Consider the following 22,802-nt stretch of genomic DNA (forward strand, 5'->3'; position numbering starts at 1 on the left):
TGCCGTTCATTGTTTCTTCTAAATCCTTTTTACTCTCGGCTAGAATTACTATATCATCGGCAAATCGTAGCATCTTTATCTTTTTACCTTGTACTGTTACTCCGAATCTAAATTGTTCTTTAACATCATTAACTGCTAGTTCCATGTAAAGATTAAAAAGTAACGGAGATAGGGAACATCCTTGTCGGACTCCCTTTCTTATTACGGCTTCTTTCTTATGTTCTTCGATAGTTATTGTTGATGTTTGGTTCCTGTACATGTTAGCAATTGTTCTTCTATCTCTGTATTTGAACCCTATTTTTTTTTAAATGCTGAACATTTTATTCCAGTCTACGTTATCGAATGCCTTTTCTAGATCTATAAACGCCAAGTATGTTGGTTTGTTTTTCTTTAATCTTCCTTCTACTATTAATCTGAGGCCTAAAATTGCTTCACTTGTCCCTATACTTTTCCTGAAACCAAATTGGTCTTCTCCTAACACTTCTTCCACTCTCCTCTCAATTCTTCTGTATAGAATTCTAGTTAAGATTTTTGATGCATGACTAGTTAAACTAATTGTTTTGTGTTCTTCACATTTAATGTATTTATTAAAGTATTTAATGTATTAAGTTAAAGTATTTTTTTTTTAATTCTACAAACTAAAACGGATAAAAAATATAATTACTTTTAATAATCGTATTCTTAAAAATTTAAGTACAAGAATATTAAATATGTTATTAAATTTAACCTAATAATTGAATTAAATGGCAAAATTCTGTTTGTTATTCATTAATTAACCGCTGACCCACTTTATTCACACGTTATTTACGAACATGAATTATGAGCATGATTAATAAAAAGAATTAATTTATAGAGAAATCATGAGTTAAGTAACTTGTACTTATAAAAGTTCCAAAACTATTTGAATTGGACAGGAAGTATTATTCTATTAAGAATTCTGTTCACATCTTTTCACTCGGTAAAGAAATATTCTAGAAAGATAAATATTGAGTTACTTTATCTGGTAATTATGTGCATTATATTACCAAAATAGCGGAAAGTTTAAAATTAAAACTAATATTTGTTTAGTTTAAAAAAACAGTATAAGTAAATAATATATTAATTTACAATTAGAAATTAGAGACGCACATTAAGTTTAAAAAGAGAAAATACAATTATGTATGACAGTCATTCAGGTGTTGTCTCTAAGCAAATTTAATATTGTGTGTAAAAGGATGTAAAACCTATTTTTTTTTTCTTGAAAAGATGAATCAATTTTTAATAATCAACTATTTACATAATAGTGTATACTTAAAAATTAATTATAGGATTATACGAATGCAAAATATTTTACCAGATAAAATAATAAAAGTAATGTTTTTTCTTATTAGTCATCTTTGTTAGTAGGTTATGACAATACAACAATCTAACAGTATAATAGTTTTTTCTTTTTTTTTAATTATCACACGTAAATAATTAAACAACACTTATCACATGATGCATATATTTTTTATAAAATATGAGATGTAAAATAACAGGAATTAAAGATAAATTTAGTTAAAAGATAAATAATAAAAAAAACCAATAAGAAACTTTCTCGACTTTAAAATAGTATTTACAGTTTGTTATTCTTTATACGAGTTCCACGTATTACGGTAATTTTATTTTAAATAAAATAAAATAAAATTTTATTTTATGAAATTGATTATAAAGTCGATGATCACCCGTAGTCATTAATCATGTTATGATCCGTGATCATTTTATGAAATTAAAATAATGAAATTTTAAGAAATAAAAATATACAATTTATAGAAATTTTAAACAAAATTCTGCCCTAGGATTAAATTAATTTCCAGCCACCCGTCGTTAATATAAGCAGTATATTTGTAAGTGTGGTTGTAGATTTGCCACCGTTATTGTTTATTCTGTTATTTAAAACATGTAAAAAACATTATTTTGAGATGGTTAGAGATAGAACACAATAGATTTTTAAAATACATGACAATTTTTATTAATTTATTTTTACTTTAAATCTATATAAATAAAAATGTAAATGTTCGTTTGTTCAAAATCGTAAATCTTCAAAAGTTCTTCACCGATTGTTTTGAAATTTTGACACAACGTTGCATTCATATACGCGCGCGTTTTTATAAACCTACTATTTATATACTTAAGATGTCACATTTGTGACAGGTAAAAATATGCTTTTTTTGAAAAAAAACGCTATCTATTGGACGTAAAAGCAACACAAGCTATAATAAATATTTTACCATTCAGTTTCAATGTTTCCGATATGTGTGTCCGCTATACACAAAAATCTACTGGACCGATTTACGCACGGGGAAAAAGGGGAAGAGGGAAAAATCGAAAAAGGAAACGGAAAAAGGAAATGGAAACGGAAAAGGATAAAAATAAAATGAGGAAAGGGGGACAGGAAAATGGGGGAAATAAATGGAAAGGGGAAATAGGGGGAAGGAAAAGGAAATATGGTAAAAATGAAAATTGGAAAAGAAATGGGGAAAATTTTGGAATGTAAAGGGGAAAGGGGAAAAGGGAAAGGTTGAAATTTGTGAAGTTCCGTAATGTTCATTTTGTGTTATCAAACTTCCAATTGTGTGCATTTAATATATATATATATATATATATATATATATAAAAGCATTGCCGGGTCTGCTAGTTAGAAATAAAATTAATGGACCGGTAACTTAAAAAAATCATAATTTATGAATCCGTAGTATTGATCGACCGATAAATATCTTTACAAACTGACGATCTGTAACATTTATTCCAAAATTCTACAGAAAATGAGAGGCTGTAATAAAATGAAACAATAAAGTGAGCTGTATGTGCATTACGCATTATTATGTATCGTTTAATACAATTCATAAAGCAAACACTAACCAGACAGTGTATTAAGTATTAATTACATAACTAACCCAATACAATACCGTTTTTGTTTTTTTTTTTTGCTTCTGTGCGTGGAAATATAGAGAAGGAATTTTGTAGCCTATAAAAAATGCCGTAATAAGAAAGGGAGTCCGACAAGGATGTTCCCTATCTCCGTTACTTTTTAATCTTTACATGTGACTAGCAGTTAATGATGTTAAAGAACAATTTAGATTCGGAGTAACAGTACAAGGTGAAAAGATAAAGATGCTACGATTTACCGATGATATAGTAATTCTAGCCGAGAGTAAAAAGGATTTAGAAGAAACAATGAACGGCATAGATGAAGTCCTACGCAAGAACTATCGCATGAAAATAAACAAGAACAAAAGTAATGAAATGTAGTAGAAATAACAAAGATGGACCGCTGAATGTGAAAATAGGAGGAGAAAAGATTATGGAGGTAGAAGAATTTTGTTATTTGGGAAGTAGAATTACTAAAGATGGACGAAGCAGGAGCGATATAAAATGCCGAATAGCACAAGCTAAACGAGCCTTCAGTAAGAAATATAATTTGTTTTCATCAAAAATTAATTTAAATGTCAGGAAAAGATTTTTGAAAGTGTATGTTTGGAGTGTCGCTTTATATGGAAGTGAAACTTGGACGATCGGAGTATCTGAGAAGAAAAGATTAGAAGCTTTTGAAATGCGGTGCTTTAGGAGAATGTTAAAAATCAGACGGGTGGATAAAGCGACAAATGAACAGGTATTGCGGCAAATAGATGAAGAAAGAAGCATTTGGAAAAATATAGTTAAAAGAAGAGACAGACTCATAGGCCGCATACTAAGACATCCTGGAATAGTCGCTTTAATATTGGAAGAACAGGTAGAAGGAAAAAATTGTGTAGGCAGGCCGCGTTTGGAATATGTAAAACAAATTGTTAGGGATGTAGGATGTAGAGGGTATACTGAAATGAAACGACTAGCACTAGATAAGGAATCTTGGAGAGCTGCATCAAACCAGTCAAATGACTGAAGACAAAAAAATAAAAAATAAAAAATGCCATATGCCTGACTGGGATTCGAACCATGGACCTCCGGATGAAAGGCCAAGACGCTACTACTCCGCCACGGAAATTGGCATTTTGTGTATCAACATTTATTTTTTTTAAAGAAATTACAAACTAGAAACTTATAATTACACATGTTAAAAAAGTGAGTCATGTTTTTGAAAAAAAAATTAAGGTTACAAAGAACACACATTGTATTGCTCAATTTATATTTTTAATGAGAGTATAAATATTTTTTTTAATAAAACGGAAATATCTTAACACCTGAAGTAAGTGCTGAAATATATAACTAGGTAGGTTTCCAAGAAAAAAAATTACATCTTTTTTATTTATTAAGTTATTAATTTCAATTAAAAATCAAACGAAAGTTTGATTTTTGATTGAAATCTCGAAATTTGATTGTGATTGTGATCACGAAAAATTTCGGTTTTTAGAATTCAACAGAAATATCCATTTTGACCAATCCGGAATCCATTTTGACTAGTTTCGGCGTGACGTCAGTACGTACGTATGTATCTCGCATAACTCAAAAACGACTAGCCATAGGATGTTGAAATTTTGGATTTAAGACTGTTGTAACATCTAGTTAAGCACCTCCCCTTTTGATTGCAATAGACTGGACTAAAAATGTCCAAAAAAAGCCCGAAATCGAAAACATTTGGAGTTTAGACTTTTTCTTAATTGCAGTAATAAGCCCTCATTAGAGAGCTTTTGAACGATATATCATAAGTGGTATTTATTTTCATCGGTTCCAGAGTTATAGCCAAATAAAAATTTAATTAATGAAATATTTGGATCTTACAAAGCGAATTGGTTCAAATCAGACTATTTTTTTCTTTTTTTAAATTTAAATATGTTGATTTATTAATAATTATTAACTTCTGATTTAAAAAACGTTTTACGATAAATAATAATTCAATTACATTAAAAAAAATTTTAAAAATGAAAAAATATCAGAAGTTAATAAAATAAAATTTTATGTAAGTTTCATTTTAAAACAAATGTGTATATGTAATTTAATAGGCGTACAAGGAAGTAATGTAGTTTTCACATCAGAGTTTTTAAAATACGATTAAAAAATGAATTTGTATAAGTCGGCTTTTTACACAGTCTTTTTGAATAATTTTCTGAATTAACTGGAGTTGATTTTATCACTCGTGCAACATGTAATTAATCCAACGGAATTACCTATAATTATAAGTAAAGGGAAAAAAATTAATAGTAATGGAAATATACTCCATGAAAATAAATAATATTTAACTTAAAACACTAATATTTAATGTAGCGAGTGATTTAAATACCATATTTTATGTTTACCTAATACAATAAATAGATATACATATTTCAAGATACGTGGTGTATTTCTTAATCTAACCCGTCGAATTGGTCTAGTAGTGAATGCGTCTTCCCAAATCAGCTGATTTGGAATTCGAGAGTTCCACCGTTCGTGTCCTAGGCAGTCACTTTTATACGGATTTGAATACTAGATCGTGGATACCGGTATTCTTTGGTGGTTGGGTTTCAATTAACCACACATCTCAGGAATGGTCAAACTGAGACTGTACAAGACTGTACTCCATTTACACTCATACATATCATCCTCATTCATCTTCTGAAGTAATACCTGAACGGTAATTCCCGGAGGCTAAACAGCAAAAGAAAGAAGGTGTATTTTTTAATCTAATGAGCATACAAAACTAAAAGATTTTGTTTTGTTACACTTAAAAACAATTTTAAATACTCATATAATACCGTTATTGTTTTCAAGCTATTCCATTTGACTTGTAAGATGTTACTTTTTTATTATAAAAATTTAAAAGTAATAACACAGCAGGTAATTAATGCTACGTTAATTTGTTACATTATTTTAAATATCTGTTTATAACTGAGTCAGATGTTCGTAGATGGATAAAATTATTTATTACTTATTCATTATTATACCCACTATGAAATCAGCGCACTTAAATATTTATATTTATAAAATGAAGTTGAATATTTACTTAAAATTTACGTTTATTAATCAAGTCGTCATCTCTGAATTTTGAAATACAGTTTTTAAAAGAGTCTTTCAAAACTTCATCGTCAGTTAAAACAAATTGTTCATTCTAATAATACGTATTTAAAGTAAGTTTTATAGACCGGTTTAAATACCATATTTTTGTCAAGTAACCAAAATTCGTAAAAAGTGTTTTCATATAAAATGACGGCAGCCGAGAATTCCTTATCGTAGCTAACATAGAGAGGATGTAAACTTAAGCCGATCAAAGTGTTTATATTCAGTGAAGTGGCAGGATCTTTTTTATAAAATCATGACAAAAGAAAATACCATATCAAAAATGGACAACCATTTGAAGCAGTCTAGTTCATATTTTCTACAATATTTTTTTACGTATAACGAAATTTATGGGTAAACTTTTTGTTATGTTTAGAAAAACAACGATTGTTACATATTAATTATAATTATAATTATAACAATTACAAATTTAAGAAAGCCAATTTCTATGATTTTTTATCTTTTTTTTTAGAAATTATGATTAGAATAAACTGTATGATTTTTCGAAATTTTGATTTGGCTTTGAATTAGAATTATTATTTACTAATAAGTCTTTTCCTTGCATTTCTTTTTGAAAAATAGTGATTAAATGGAAATATCCGATTCAGTTTAAATATTATTAAAATAATAAAACTGAAATATAAATATATGCTTCAGAAAGCCTACTCTACACATTTTTAAATTAGTATACTTAAGGCATTAACCAAAATTGAGATTTTCTTAGACCGATGGAAAGGGCCGATGCATAACTCTCGGGATTACATTTGCAACTTGCAAAGTGAAGTTGATTAAACTATTAAACCTTTCTTTAACTAAGTAACAAACAAGAAGAAATTTTAATTGGAAACGGATTGTTTTAAGTTGAACGCATGTTAATTCACCGACTATAGCAGACCATTGCGAACTATATTTCTTCTACTTATTAAAGTAATAATAATAATGATAATCCATTGATTTAGCGATATCTGTATCTCTCTGTATGAAAATATTATTACCCCATTTACTCCGCAATAAATATTATGCACATTACAACAGATGAAGTGACTTCTTAAAGTCACCTCAATTTTTATTAAAGGATATAAAGACATTCTTTGGAAGCCCTTATAATTTATCTTTAATAGCTCAAAAAACTAAAGGCTTTCCAATAAATGGAAATTGTTAAGACTAAGGTAACAACCTTAAAGTTGTTAATAACCGTGAAGTTAAGGCTTATCAGGTAACAACCAAAATTGATAAATGGAATGAAGTAACAGGCTATATCAAAAGAATCTTAAAGACTAAGGATGAAGATGAAAGACTACAGGGCTATTAGTGTAGAATAGGGAAGGGTGGATAGCCCCAGCGGTGAGAGTCGGCATACTGAGGTGTGCCGATTTCAGTGATCCGCTGGGGAATCCAAGGGAGCGTAGGTAAAAAATAAAAATAAAAGAAATGTTATGACACACGTTGCGATAGATCAAGGTATGACGTGAGGTCATCAATTTCAGTAAAAAATCTCAAAAGAGCCGACCTGCCATGCCGGATATTAAGCCGGTAGGCGGGGAGGCCCGTTAGAGTATAATGGACACTCCCCTGGGTTGTGAAATACCAATAAGTCGATCTGACCCGGAGGGGAGGGAAGAAAAAAAAAAAAGGTAATAACCAAAAAACCCACTGGGTTGGTCTAGTATGAACGCGTCTTCCCAAATCAGCTGATTTGGAAGTCGAGTTCCAACGTTCTTGTCCTAGTAAAGGCAGTCACTTTTATACGGATTTGAATATTAGCTCGTGGATACCGGTGTTCTTTGATGGTTGGGTTTCAATTAACGACACATCACAGGAATGGTCGAACTGAAACTGTATAAGACTACACTTCATTTACACTGATTCATATTATTCTCATTCATCTTCTGAAGTAATAATCTTCTGAACGGTAATTCCCGGAGGCTAAACAGGAAAAGAAAGGTAACAAAAAAAAAATGCAGCAAATAGGACCACATCATATAATGCTGACTGCGTGTTATCTGGTGTTCCACCCATTGATCTACTGGTTAAGGAGAGGACCGACAGGTGTGCTGGGATATCGGCTGACTTGGTTTGGGTTGTGATCTGTAATCTCTGGCAAGATAAGTGGCTGGCTGAGACGGCAACCTTGACGAGGATCCTGATACCAGACCTGCAACTGTGGTGTTTAAAAATTTGGTAACCTCGACAATTACATTACACAAATGTTCACAAGCCATGGGAACTTTGGAAGCTATCTACACCGTATTGTACAGAGCACGACACTGTTGAACACACCTTATTTCAGTGTCCCGAATGGGAGTAATATAGGGTTCGTACAGAGATTTCCGGCTTGACAGTTGCATCCTTAGACTCACATGACTGGCTTCTAATGGGGGGCGTTGGACAGCCTCAACGGTGAGGATTGGTACGCCTTGGTGCGCCAACTCCAACGAACAGTTGGGGACTCCGTACATGACATGTATGAAGTTCCCAGCTGATCATCCTCCGGTCATCCTAGCGGTGACAGTTCCTTGTTGTGATGAAGATCTTCAGAACCCGTCATCCACTAGGGGAGATTTAAGACTAGAGTCTCGGTGGGGATTCTTCTTGGGGACCCCTCATTTGAGGCATAAGACACAGACAAGAGCGAGACCCGGCCTTCGGCGCAGGGATAAAGGTTGCAGCTTAGCTGGATACGGAGTCTCCTCGCTGAGGGTTAGAGGCTGGCATAATAAAAAAGATCCAACCAGCGGGCCGACCTGCCTTGCCGGACGTACAGCTGGTGGACGGGACGTCCTGTTAGTGTTAAAGGACACTGCCCTGGGCTGAGTTATACTTAGCTGTGGATCCATCTCAAGGAAGGGGGAAAAAGGTAACCAGATTATATTTAATTTGGACTATTCTTATTCTAAACTTTGCTGCAAAGATTTTTGAATTCTTATTATATAAAAAGATTTTTTGACTACATTAAATATGAAATTTCCATTTTCAATACATTGTTATGGTAGGAATTCTAATTTTTTTTCTCTTGCTCAGTTTATTTCACCAGAGTTAAATACATGGATCGAACTGCTTTTATTAATTTAGATTTCAGATAAACTTTATATTCATAAATTTTTGTGTCCTATTACAAACATAGCTAAACACTTTTAAGATGATTAAATATTATAATTTTTAATTCTTATTTAATCGACAGGATGTCATGTATAGTCTTTAATGATATGAGATCTCTTGTCACTTTACAAATAGTTCTGGTGTGCCATAGCTGAATCTACTTCTCTTCCTTTTTATAATTAATGATCTTCCTGACTAACTCAAGTTCCAAAATTCTGTTTTCGCTATTGATGTGGAACTTTATACATCAATATACTCTGTTAAGGACTGTATTCTCTTACAATATTGACTTAAATAATATTATCAATGAATGGTTTGTTAAAAATAAACTAAGACTAAATATTTCTAAATTTAAATTCTTATTTTTTACAAGATAAAGAAATTTTTAACGTATACAATTACAAGTAGATGGTCAAAGGCTTGATAATGTCACATATTAAAAAGATTTCTGTGTAATAATGGATTCTTATCCTGATTTTAAAAATTATTTATCTCAGGTAGTACTAATAGGATAACTTGATTTTTTTGTTTCATTTTAAGCTTGATTAATGTTATTTATGTTAATGTTATTAATATTATTTTACGATTTTACTCTGCCACAGAAGAGGTAATTTAGAACTCGAGGTTTTAGTATGGCACCCTTTAATAAAGGTGCAGTTTATGACGGTGAGAGAATTCAAAATAATTTATGAGGTACTTCTATTCAAAAAAATACAGTGTTTATTATCCTTTAACTCTCTCAACTGACTCCATCTCACAAGAGATCTCTCTTGGCCAATTCTTAAAAAAATTTCACATCAGTTATTTTTTACAATATTTTGAATAACAATCACATTCTACAATATATTAGTTTATCAAATTGTTATGTTTTTGGTAATAGGTCCAGACCACGTATTTTGTTTATCATTTTGTTTTGTTGAATAATTTCTATATATTTAGAACATTACAACTGTCTAATAAATTAAACATAATTATTGATCGTTCCATTTTTTCTTTAGGGATCCCATTTTAATATGAGACATATTGTTTCTGTCCTGCAACATATTCTACAGGATGAATTCAGTAAAATACAAAACAGTATTAAGAATATTATTTAAAAATAAATTGTCATATATTTTGATTATCACATCTCTTTCGTTGAGATCTCATGTATAAGTAAATTGCAAAAGACATTAGCTCAACATAAATATGTTTAGGCTAGAGTTGTATATAGAAAAAATGTCTTATATTGAATATAAAAGAAACTTCACGTAGTACGAAAATGATCGAATGAAAGTTTAAGCTTGAAAGAATATGTTTTGATTTCATTTTTTGCATGGAGTTGAAGATGGAATTGCTCGCACAGTTCCATGTAGACAAAGTCATGCTTTATGCAGTATTTGGCATATCTAATCACACTGGCCCATATCTCAACCCCATATATCATCGTAGAGTATGCCGTACTGGCCAGCAAACTCCTCCACAATTGAGAGGGTGCTCCGCAATTAGGAAGGAAATCAGCTATCAGCCTCATAGTCCCTTTCGCCTTACTTGTAGCCTCTATGGCCTGGGCTTCAAACCTCAACCTTGCATCCACCCAAAGACCAAGGTATTTTATCGCCGGTCTTGAAATGATACTTCTGTTTTCATGTGTGAACTTCAACACCGGTCGAAAGCAGAAGGATCATCTCAAGACCAACGATAATTACCTTAGTCTTTGGGTGTTTGGGTGGATGCAAGATTGAGGTTTGGAGGCAGGCCAAAGAGGCTGCACGAATGGCGGAGAAGACTATACGACTGATAGCTGGTCTCCTTCCTTATTGCAGAGGGCTCTCACAATTGCGGAGTAGGTTGATGGCCGAGACGGCATACAATGCTATATGGGGTCGAGATATGGGCCAGTGTGATTAAATATGCCAAATTAGAGGCATTGCAAGAAGAAGCTGTTTAAAGATAATATCCTCACATCGCACAATCTCCAAGGAAGCGGGCGACCCTGGCGGGGCTTATGCTTATAGATTTGATAATCATGCAAAAGAAAAGACCAGGAGAACAGAGACCTTTGTTCCCTGCTGATAAAAGGCAATTAACGGCTGAGATCACAGATGAGTTGATGGAAATCTGGCAAGAGCTTTGGGAGAGAGGAACGAAGGGACGTTGGATGTACCGCTTAATCAGAGACAACAGGAGCTGGTGAAGGAGAACCCACGGGTCGTTGGGATACAGTATAACGCAGTTCCTGATGGGTCATGGAGACTACAGATCGTCTATGTTCAGATTCTGTAGACATTTTTCGGATATATGTTCTGAATGCGCAGAAGAGGAAATCCCCTCTCATGTGTACTTTTGCTACTCACGTTTTGGGAGAGAACATGAAGAAATATTGGCCACCCTTGGTGTCGAGGCCATGTTACGGCCAGAAGAAACACAGTCTGTATTGATGAGAGGACCGTGGACAGTGATGAAAAGACAGTGGAGTTGTATGTAAAGAAGGTAAACGAGAAGTTACACGCACGGGAGGAGAGTGCCGGGCATGACAGGATCACGGCTGACTGCCTAGGGGGTCTCCTGAGCATCTGGAAGTTTTCAAGGCATTCAGCCTTGGTGAGATGAGGCCGCGGGCACTCCCCCGAAGCCCGATGGTGTGCTCGCCGCGTCTTCGATGTAACGATAGTAGCTGTAAATGGTAAAACTTTGTGTAAATTGCTGGGTGGGGATTTGTATGAGGAGTGATTTTTGTTTGTGATTGCTGCGGGTGATTCCTTTGCTTTTGTTCTATGTTTTTATTTTTTGATAGAGGTCTGTCTGTGTGATATTTTTGGTTTTTGCTTGTTTCCTCGGGTGTGTTGTGTTGTTGATTGTATGGGTTTTCATTTATGTTAGTGGTGTCCGATTATATGGGTGTGTGGGCATTATACCCCTCTTGTGAAGTAATGCCACATCAATGGTGGAGGGATGGTTAGCCTGGGGTGAGGTTTAGCCGATAGTGCGCAAGCACATATACGTACTTAATACCATCTTCCCGAACGGAACCTGTTAGCGAGTCCGACACTGCCTAGGCACCCGTAAATGGGGATCCTCGATGTCTTTAAAAAAAAATAAATAAATAAAATAAATATTCTTACTCCTAAATAATCTTTTTCTTGAAAAAAAAGAATGATATCTAATTTTAAAAATAAATTCGGAGGCAAATTCTGTTTTGAAAAAGCATGGCTGTATACAGTTCAATGTAAATATTAAATCATGAAAAATACTTGACGGGATGTATTTTATATATATATATATATATATATATATATATATATATATATACTCGTATATCTAAATATAAAATTTTGAGGTTCAAAAATCTCCAAACTAATACATCAATTTCATTGAAATTTAGATTTGCATTTCAAAATTTGTTGGTTGAGTCGTTCCTGAGCCGTTCTTGACCAATTAGTATCAGCTGATCTCGTTCGGATCACTTCTCAATATTTTTATAGTAGTTACTGAGGAACCTTAATGCACTCCAATAAATAAAAAAAAATCTGATGTGGACAGCACATGACTTTGTACGCCTGTTATTACATATACACATATTTTTAAAATGAATAGTATATAAAATTTTATTTCATTAATAACTTCTGATGATATTTTTTCTTATTTTATTATTATTATTATTATTATATATTGTAATTTTTTTATAATCAGGGGTTAATAATTATTAATAAATCAACATATTTAAATTTAAAAAAATGAGATGAAGTTTGATTTGAACCGATCTGTCTTTCTCTTGTAAAATCCAAATATTCCATTAATTAAAACTGTATTAACTATATAACTCTGGAACTAATGAAAATAAGTACCAGATATGATATATCGTTGAGAAGCTTATTACTGTAGTAAAGAAAAATATTTTCCTTAGGTTTTTTTGGATACTTTTGGTCTGGTCAATTGCAATCAAAAGGGGAAGTCTACTACTAGATGTTACAACAGCCCTAAATCCAAAATTTCAACATCCTAAGGCTAGTCGTTTTTGAGTTATATGAGATACATATGCACAAACATATATACATAGATATGTACACACAGACGTCATGCTGAAACTACTCAAAATGGATTCAGAGATAGTCAAAATGGATACTTCCGTTGAAATCTGAAAACCAACATTTTTCGTGTTCCCAACACTGCCTTTACTTCGTACAACGAAGTAACAAAAAGTTAATCGAAAAACTGTTTTGAACATAAGATAACATTTTTATTCAGGATTTATTGACGCTCCTCGATTTCATAGCTCTTCTTCTGACAATACGGCTGATTCATTTTTCTTTTTCATTTTATTTGTTTATATATTTTTTTATTAATAATAATCTTGTAAATTTAATTTAATAATCTTATATAATTTATTCTCATGTATATGGTGGTTTATAATGTAGTTGTGATTTCATTTTTTTATTTTTATTATTAATAATAATGGATTATAATATTGTTTATGCCGATGAGGCTCTTCCTGAACTTATAGATGATGCTCTCTACATACTAAATAAAAGATTAAAATTTTCATTTATTGATTTCTTTTTCTTATTTATTTTTAATTTTTTAGAGTAATCAATTAGTTAAAAGTTTGGCATTGCCTTCACCTTCTTTCTGTTCTGCAATAATATTTTAACATTCAGATATTTATTATATTTTACATTATAAATAATTGTCTTTCTCAACAGTTTTAAATATTTATCAAATACCTTCAGTATTAAATTAATTAAACCTGGATAAATTCTTAATTTACATCATTCTTTTTAATGTGTACATTAATAATAAGCTATATATTGTTATAACACAAGCTATACACATTAAAAAGATTGTTCAATCTTTTTAATGTGTAAGTTAATAATAAGCTATACATTAGTGAACAATAAGCAACCCCTTCCTATGACCCTATTAGATGAGGATGATATGTATGACATGTAAATGAGGTGTAGTCTTGTACAGACACAGGCTGACCATTCATGAGGGGTGTGGTTAATTGAACCCCCAACCGCCAAAATACACAGTAATCATCATCTTCCCAGTATTCAAATCCGTATACTCGTAAAAGCAACTAACTTTTTACTAGAATTTGAACCTCACTACTTTTGACTTCAAAAATCAGCTGTTAAAAAACTGATTTGCAATGATGAATTAACCACTAGACCAGCCCGGTGGGCTACATATTTTTTTTAATAACTACATGCATTAAGTGAAACAGAATTAATCATTTTTATAATATTAAATTCAAATTTTATGATTTTCCATTACAATTTTTAACCTATTTGTTTGATTAAACTAAACAAATACAAATATGTTGTATAAAAAGTAAATATTAAAAATCAGTAAAAAAATTATTTGCTTTTTTTATTCTAAAATCTTTTTTTTTTTTGTTTTAAATGCGTAAATACATCAAAATCTATGTTTTAATAATATTTTAATAGGAAATGTACAGTTTATATAATTCAATAGTAAATTTAATTATTACATTTTAAATCATAATTAATTCCCTTTTGGAAATTATGTCATGCGTATTACATAAAACCATTACTTGAAAGGAAAAACACATCACACCTTTTATTACGTAAAAACGATTGAGGAACAGCATGAAAAGAGTAACAGTGTCTGACCTTGGCACATTGATCTTTCAAAAACATTGTAGGACATAATATAATTAGTATTTTTGCGAAAGAAAAAGTTTGTTTTAAAATAACTACATCTTACGAACCATCTGATGGAAACAACTCAATTTTATAACCGATTAAACTTTGTACTTTTCTACATTCTTTTCGAGAGTTTCAATTTATTTAAAAAGATTTCTAGAAATTACATCAAGTTAAGCATAAAAAATCCATCTTTCTTGCCTCTTTTTGTGGTACTACAATTTTAACATTCATTAACTTTGATAATAGATTACATTTTTCAAAAATAATGTTTACATATATTTTAGAAAGAAGGGTTTATTTGTTGTTGAAGAATTCTTTTAAAATTTGTCCTGTTTTTGGTTTCAAAACCAACCATATTAAATTGGTAAAGTTATAGTTTTTTTTTTGTACTGAACTATGAACTCGCATTTCAAAAACACTATTATAGTTTATATATAATTTCATTTAACAATGGGACGGTGTGAAATTATAAAGAAATAATTGCCATTTTAACAGGTCTTCAACCTTCAGTAACAGCTATGAAAGAATACAGTCACTTCAGGTAAGCGACATGTATTTATAATAATAGTGTTATTAAAACAAACACTTTAAAGCAAAAACAAAATCTTATCTTTGTTGAGATCCGAAATAGTTTTTTTAATACTATCACACTGAAATTTTGTTTTTTTTTTACCTATAAATCTCTGATCTTTAATATAATTAAATAGTAATTTGTAAATATAAACTCTCAAAATATTTATGAATATCAAAGATGCCCTACAACAAAAAATGAGGGAAAATGAGATATAATTTTCATACAAAATTTATAATATCAAGATAATAACAATAATAATACAAGATTTAATCGGGGATAAGATTGAAGTTCTTTTTATTATGTATTTCATAAGTATAATGTTTTAAAAAAGCATTTTGTTTCATGATTACTATAATAATCATAATTACAAAAGTTCACACAATTTCTACTAAATGACAACAAATGTTTTGTCTGAAAAAAATAAACAGAAGCTTTTAATAAAATATTCAATCATTTATAATTTATACATAAAAACATTTGCTAAATTGAAGAACAAAATTAATAGAATAAGAAAACATACATAAATTAACAATCCTTTATTAAACAAACATATGCTAAATAATCAGCTACAGTTGACATAGTCTAATTGCAAATAAAGGTAAGCATTAGTAAACATTAATAATGATCAACTGCTCGAGAAGATAGTTCACAATTTGATCAGATGAAAACCAAATGTCATGTTATTGGCCATAGTGGGTCCATACACACATTTAACGACCTAACATTACATTATTTACATTACAATGAAGAAATGGCCATTACAAGCAGATATCCTAAACAAGTTAAGTAAAGAAGAAATTAATATACCGTGTTGTATATGAAATCGTGACCGCCCAACTACCAAGGCAGTATTGTTTCGACAATTACAATTCTTATTCAATTGTAAAAATGTTTATTTGTAATTTTTTAAATTGAATTTCAATAAAGTAGCAGGATTTAATTTTGATCCATACATATTTTTTTTATGTTCAACCCGTAATCTCTACTGCAAATGAACCTATTTTGAAAATCCCACTTTAGTTTTGTTGAGGAAGTTTTTCTTATTGTCCCTTTGTACATTCTAGTATCACACAAGTTAAGTGAAAGATTTTATATTATATATATATATATATATATATACATATATAAATACATGTATACATATATATATATGTATGTATATGCATACATTACTGAGTGTCCAACAAACAAGTATATGCTTTTGATTTAGTATCACTCGCCCACTCCCCCATCGATTTTCTGAAATTTTAAAGACCCTTTAACGAAGGTTCTAAAAATGTCCTGTAAAAATTTCTTCCATCTAGGATTTATAGAAACAAAATGGCTTTCAAATAAAAACATCAGTTTCAAATAAACAAACTATTTTATTCATTACAAAATAGCTGGTAAAAAACATTAAAACAAAATGTATTATATGTAGTTAACTTGTACAAAGTGTAACTAAATAAATTCCATTTTATTGCATTGTTAAACAGCTGTTCAATAAAACAAGTTGATAATTAGTCATAACCTTGCTTCACTTTCCTGTATACACATTTAATTGTTAACTAATTAATTGTTGGGCATGGGCCATTGCATTTGACGATCTACCAGCAGAGTCCACACGATATTTAAGAGCTGAATTTCCTGATGTTGATCCACCAACCAAAATATCAACTTCTAAGTGGAAGTTTTTGTTGTTGGAAACTGTCAGTATAGTGAAAAAATAAAGTTGATCTACTAATGAAGAAAAAGAGAAAATGGTGCGTCCTTCATTACTGTGATCTCCAGGAAAACCTAATTCGGTGAGAAAAGTTTCTTTAGATACTTGTGTGTCAAAATCGACTGTCCAGAGAATTGCAAAAAGGAATCAAGTAGAATCTTTTAAAATCCACCTGGTTCATAATATTTTAGAAGATGACCCCAATAAGAAAAGAGTTTTGTTATTTATTTTGGAACATTATGAAGTTGTTCCAGATAGGCATTCTCAGATGAATCTACTTTCTACCTTAACGGTATGATAAGCAAGCATAACTGTAATTACTACAACACCAAAAACCTTCTTATTCTTGAGCAGAAGCAGCTTAAATCAAAAGGCTTTACTGTCTGGGCAGCTGTTACTGTCAATGGTGTATTATCATACAACATATCAGAATGGTCATATCAGACATGTGGGGGACATTCCTTTTTATATAATCGTTTGGATGATGCCTTCTCAGGCTATATGACCATTCAAATATAGGATTTTAAAAGATATTGTAAAAAAAATTTATATGTATTTTAAAGCACATAAGAAACTTATTACAAAATAAAACATAATAATAAAAACAGATACCTAGATGTGTTAAATCAACACATAATGCCTCATTTTACTGTTCCAGAAATGAGATATGCTATTTTTCAGCAAGATAGAGCTGCACCACATATTGCAAACCCAGTTAAGCTGCTACTAAATACTCACCTTCAGGGTAGTTGAACTGGTGGTGAAAGTGAATTCTTGGACTGGTCCAGGTCACCAGCCACACCCTACTGTATGTTATTTTTTCTTGTGGGGTTATTTAAAGGTACATGTGTACTTCTATAACCTTAACACTAATGAAGAATTGAATAAGGTTGATTATTTGAAAGCCTCCATTTTGTTTCTATAAATCCTACAAAGTTGAAATCTTCACAGAACATTTTTAGAATCTTCATTGAAAGGTCTGTAAAGTTTAAATAGTATTCGGGTGGTGGACGGGGGGAATGGGCAAGTGATACTAAATCAAAAGCGTATACCTCTTTGTGAGACACATTATATACACATATATATATATATATATATATATATATATATATATATATATATATATGTTTATATAATACCTATATAATGAGTAATACCCATACATATATACCTGTTCCAATCGTAATAATGTTATTCTGATATTTAAAAATTCAGGAAAATTATTACAAAAACTTGTAAACTAAGATAGTTATTAAGTAAGAATTTACTACTACTATTCTCATGTTTCAAAGCAGAATTATACACATTTAAAAAAAAATTAAAATCGAAAATATTAAAGAAAACATTTAACAACTAATAATTAACACCAACAAAATAAAACTGACCGAACTTGTTTTAATTTCATCAATGTTTTACTGTTTTGTAAGTTCCTATGCAACCTCTTAATCTGGTTTTTTTCTGCATTATTAAGTTACTGACAGTAATTACTATTGTTATTTTTGGATACCTTATGCCTTTTTTGTGTTTCTATAAAATCATTGATTTCGTTAAACTGTAGTGGGGGACATTCGTTTTTATATAATCGTTTGGATGATGCCTTCTCAGGCTATATGACCATTCAAATATAGGATTTTAAAAGATATTGTAAAAAAATTTTATATGTATTTTAAAGCACATAAGAAACTTATTACAAAATAAACAATAATAATAAAAAAAAATAATTTCTAATTTAAAAAATATATTTTTAATACAGCAACTTAATTTAATATTTTCAATCTTTCACACATCTCTGGAGATGAACAAAAGTATTTGTTTAGGAACCCTACAACTCAGAAAAAACCTGTTGACCAATATATGATGTTTCCATACTGAGTAAAAGATCCCCAAACTCTGGAGTGGTTATGTGCAGTACTAGAGGAATCCTTGAATATACTGTCTATCTGAGATTAGACTTGTTTATTTTTAAACATAATTGTAAATAAAGGTTACCCATTAAAAAACTGTGCAAAAAGTTTGTTTAGAAAAATAGAAATAAAATCAGATTCTTTCTTTCAAAAATATTTTGAAAGTTCAATATCTAAAAGCCTGTATTCAATTCATTTCCATAATTCTACACAAATAAAAATTGTTTAAGTGTACAATAGTAAAGTATAATATGTACTATAGTATACTATAGAAAAATAAAAATTTGAAATACAGTGTTATACTAAGAAGTAGTACAAATGTTAAAATGTAAAGTAGAAATGTTGTATTATACATAGTAAATAAAGTAAAATTAAATTTTTTATTCAACAAATGGAAATGTGGTTAGGTATCTCATTAAAAGTTTAAATCTTTATGTGAGACTACCACCAGAAATAAAGGAACAGACATTGTGCTATTACTTAGGCTTAATGATTTGAACTAAATTACACGCATTATATTACAAGTTATCGATTTAATACATTTTATAGCCATTATTATAAGACCTTAGTTAAAATATTTTTCAAGAGAACCTATTTTCTAAATTACTCTTTGAATTAAAGGTGTGAAAAAAGGATAAAATGCCAGCACCTACAACCACATTTAATAAACCCCCATTGATCACTCTAATGCAACAATATTGGATGCCATTTTATTGCATGCTGTTGAAATTTATTAGCAGTTGGTGCTGATACAAATTTATAAGTAACAATTATAGCTGATCAGAAATAATTAAACAGATACATATAGTTGCATTCAGTTATTTCTGCATCAACAAAAAAAGATACATAGCCCAAATATTTTCTTAAATTTATTTACTTTAACTTAAAAATATTTCAGTTATTAAAAAAAAAAAAAAAACTGGTATTAGTCCAGTTACTTATTAATATTTATTTACTTCAAAATATTTCTATATATGACTGTTAAAAATTGGAAATTTATTATACAATTTGTTGTTTATTTTATTAATTATTATTTAACAGAATTGAGCTTACCACTTATTCCTCTCCTGAAAACAAACAAAAGGAAAATGAAGCGTATGAGCAACGAGATCTGACTAAAGCAACATCGTAAGTATATAAATTAATCTTATAGATATTTTGAAAAAGTTCACTAATATATGCTTGTATTTTGACTAAGATCTTTCAGAGTGAAAGTTGTTAGGTCTACTTAAAAGCTGATTTTTTAGAATATCAATTTTTGCAAAATTTCATTTTTGAATCTTGATAATGATTTCTTTTCAAATTTGTTTGATAAGTTGTTTTTTTGTAGTTGCATTTGTTGCTTGCTTTTTTTTTTATTGTTGATAAATTTTCTGCATGTTAGGTAATAAAAATTCATCAAATAAAAGCTAATTTTTTTAAACTTTTTTAATAAATGATGGTTGAAATAGGTATAACATAATAAAGTTGCCTAAAAAAGGGAGTTTATCACAAAGTTGTTTTACATAACTGTATCTGCAAACATTTTAATATATAAGATCTTAATTATTCTCAGTAGCATGTAAATTAATCTGAACACAGGGCTTTTTTTGATTATTTCTATGTTGTGACAACACTGCTGGTCCACACCCATTCTTTAAGTTGTCTGTGTATTACGGAATTATTGTTATTTGGTTATTTAGGAATTTTCATGTTATAAATAGTGTTTTGTGAAAGTTTATTTCATTTTTTATTACAAGGTTATGTTTTTGTATTTTTTATGCATGTTTTGAATATATAATAATGTAAATAACTCCAAGAAAGCATTTGAAAATTGTTTCTCTTTCTAAGCATACCGGAATGAAAAAACAAATAGTTTCACTGTGGTGTTGGAGTAGGGGCAGTAAATATAGTTTTAAAATGATGTTTAAAGTAACTGGTTCCATTTCACCTTAAAGGAAAGGCAAATGTAGCTGTAAAAGTAAAACTACTCCAACACAGTATCGGTTATTAATGAGAAAAAATAAATTTTATCCAAAATTATCTGTTTTGGATTTAAATCGAGAATTAGCAACCAGTGGAAAAGATTTACATGTGAGAACTGTTAGATGCTGACTTCTTGCAGCTGGATGAAAAGCTTGTTGGACAACTAAAAAGCAGCTTTTAACACCAGCAATATACAAAAAAGGCTCCTGAGGGTAAAGTACATGTTAACAAGACCAAAGAAGGCTGGAAAATGTTATGTTTTCTGATGATTTATATTTTATGTTCAGGAGCAAAGGGTTCCCATATGTTAGAAAAGCATCAGATGAAAATACATCACCTGCTCATATTCAACAATCAGTTAACATCCCCAGAAAAAAATTTTTTGAGGTTGTTTCACATTTGAAGGCACTTGTTCATTACTTCCTGTAGATAGTATATTGAAAAGTGGTGGATATATCATGATTCTGAAGGAAAGGGTTGAGACACAACTTCAAAAAAAAATTCTCACAAGGCAATGGAGTGTTTTAACCATATTTAGTGAGATGCCATACTGTCAAAAAAATGGAAAAGTTTTTCAAAATATAAAACATTATAGTATTCCCATGGTCAAGCAATTTCCCAGACTTAAACCCCATTGAAAATCTTTGGGCAATAATCAAAAAAGGACTCTCAGAAATGAATTGTATTACAAAAATTGAACTCAGTAAAGCAATATTAGTATGGTTTCATGATGAAGAAATCAAGAAAATGTGCATACACTTGTTAACCCCATGCCATCATGTACGTGAAGTGATTAAGAATAAAGAAGGACTTATTAATTACTAGCCATCACAAATTCTACAGGTATGATTTTTTTCTAAATAAAATAACTTTTTATTAAATAATGACTGTGTTTGGTTTAATTGGCATACTAGTGTGAAACAATCTTAATGTTTCTTCACAGTTCAATCATTAATCAAATAAATAAGTTTATTTAATAAGTTAATTCTTGTTAAGTGCATGCATGAGTGTAAGGATGGATAATTTATGTTCTATAATGAACAATGAAATTGTACAGACGGTTTATAAAGAGGCTTTAATGAATTTTATTATTGATAGGCTTCCAATTTTTATCACACCAGAGCCATAAAGTCCTTCATGACAATATTATTACTTTTGTTTATTGTATTATGATATATGAACATATATATGACTTACTTGGTTTTCTAATTTTAAAACTTTAAGGGATGTTGGAAGTGTACTACATGTTATTAAAAGCAGTCTTGGTTCTGGTATATTGGCGATACCTAACGGATTCTCACATAGTGGTATTCTGGTTGGAATTTTAGGTACAGTTTTTGTTGGAATTCTTTGTACACACACTACATATTTAGTGGTAAGTAATTTCTGTTTTACATCTAACAATATACTCGCATTAGTACAGTAACATGTATGATTTAGTAACATGTAATAGAGTTTTTTTTAATAGTTTTTTTTGTTTTTTAATTTTTTTTTAATATAATTCCAGTACAATGTATTTTTTATTTTTATTTTTTGTATAATCCCTCACAGCTACGACATTTTATGTATTTATAAGATATCACTAAAACATTAGTATGTACACAAATAAATAAAAGTATAAGTTTATTAAACATGTTGTCCATTGTGTTGTAATCAATAACTAACAACAAAAACTAACCATAAATACATCAAAATAAAAGCAAACTCAGTGTTTGACCAATGCTCTAACCAATTTATGCATATATTTTTCAAATCCATTAATCATCTAAAATTATTATTTAAAAATTACCTCAGGCAGTCATTTATCTTCATTATATGTTAAATCATATATTGCCATAATCAACTGAATTAAAAGTAGTTACAACTAAGCTACCTAGCTAAATGAAAATTTAGATCAAGATTCAATTTATTATGAAATT

General features: G+C 30.1%; 1 protein-coding gene across 3 annotated transcripts in view; it reads left to right on the top strand.

The window, feature by feature from the left end:
• The window catches only part of LOC142320467 (proton-coupled amino acid transporter-like protein pathetic), a 182,134-nt gene that overhangs the window by 125,371 nt on the left and 33,961 nt on the right, over window positions 1–22,802 (top strand). For all 3 annotated transcript variants that reach the window (XM_075358278.1, XM_075358277.1, XM_075358276.1), the window contains 2 exons: window positions 19,960–20,046; window positions 22,108–22,258. In XM_075358278.1, coding sequence (XP_075214393.1) covers window positions 19,960–20,046; window positions 22,108–22,258 — 238 coding nt within the window. The remainder of the gene's footprint in view (window positions 1–19,959; window positions 20,047–22,107; window positions 22,259–22,802) is intronic.

This window comes from Lycorma delicatula, chromosome 2 (genome assembly GCF_047948215.1).
Source record: "Lycorma delicatula isolate Av1 chromosome 2, ASM4794821v1, whole genome shotgun sequence".
Classification (NCBI taxonomy): Eukaryota; Metazoa; Arthropoda; class Insecta; order Hemiptera; family Fulgoridae; genus Lycorma; species Lycorma delicatula.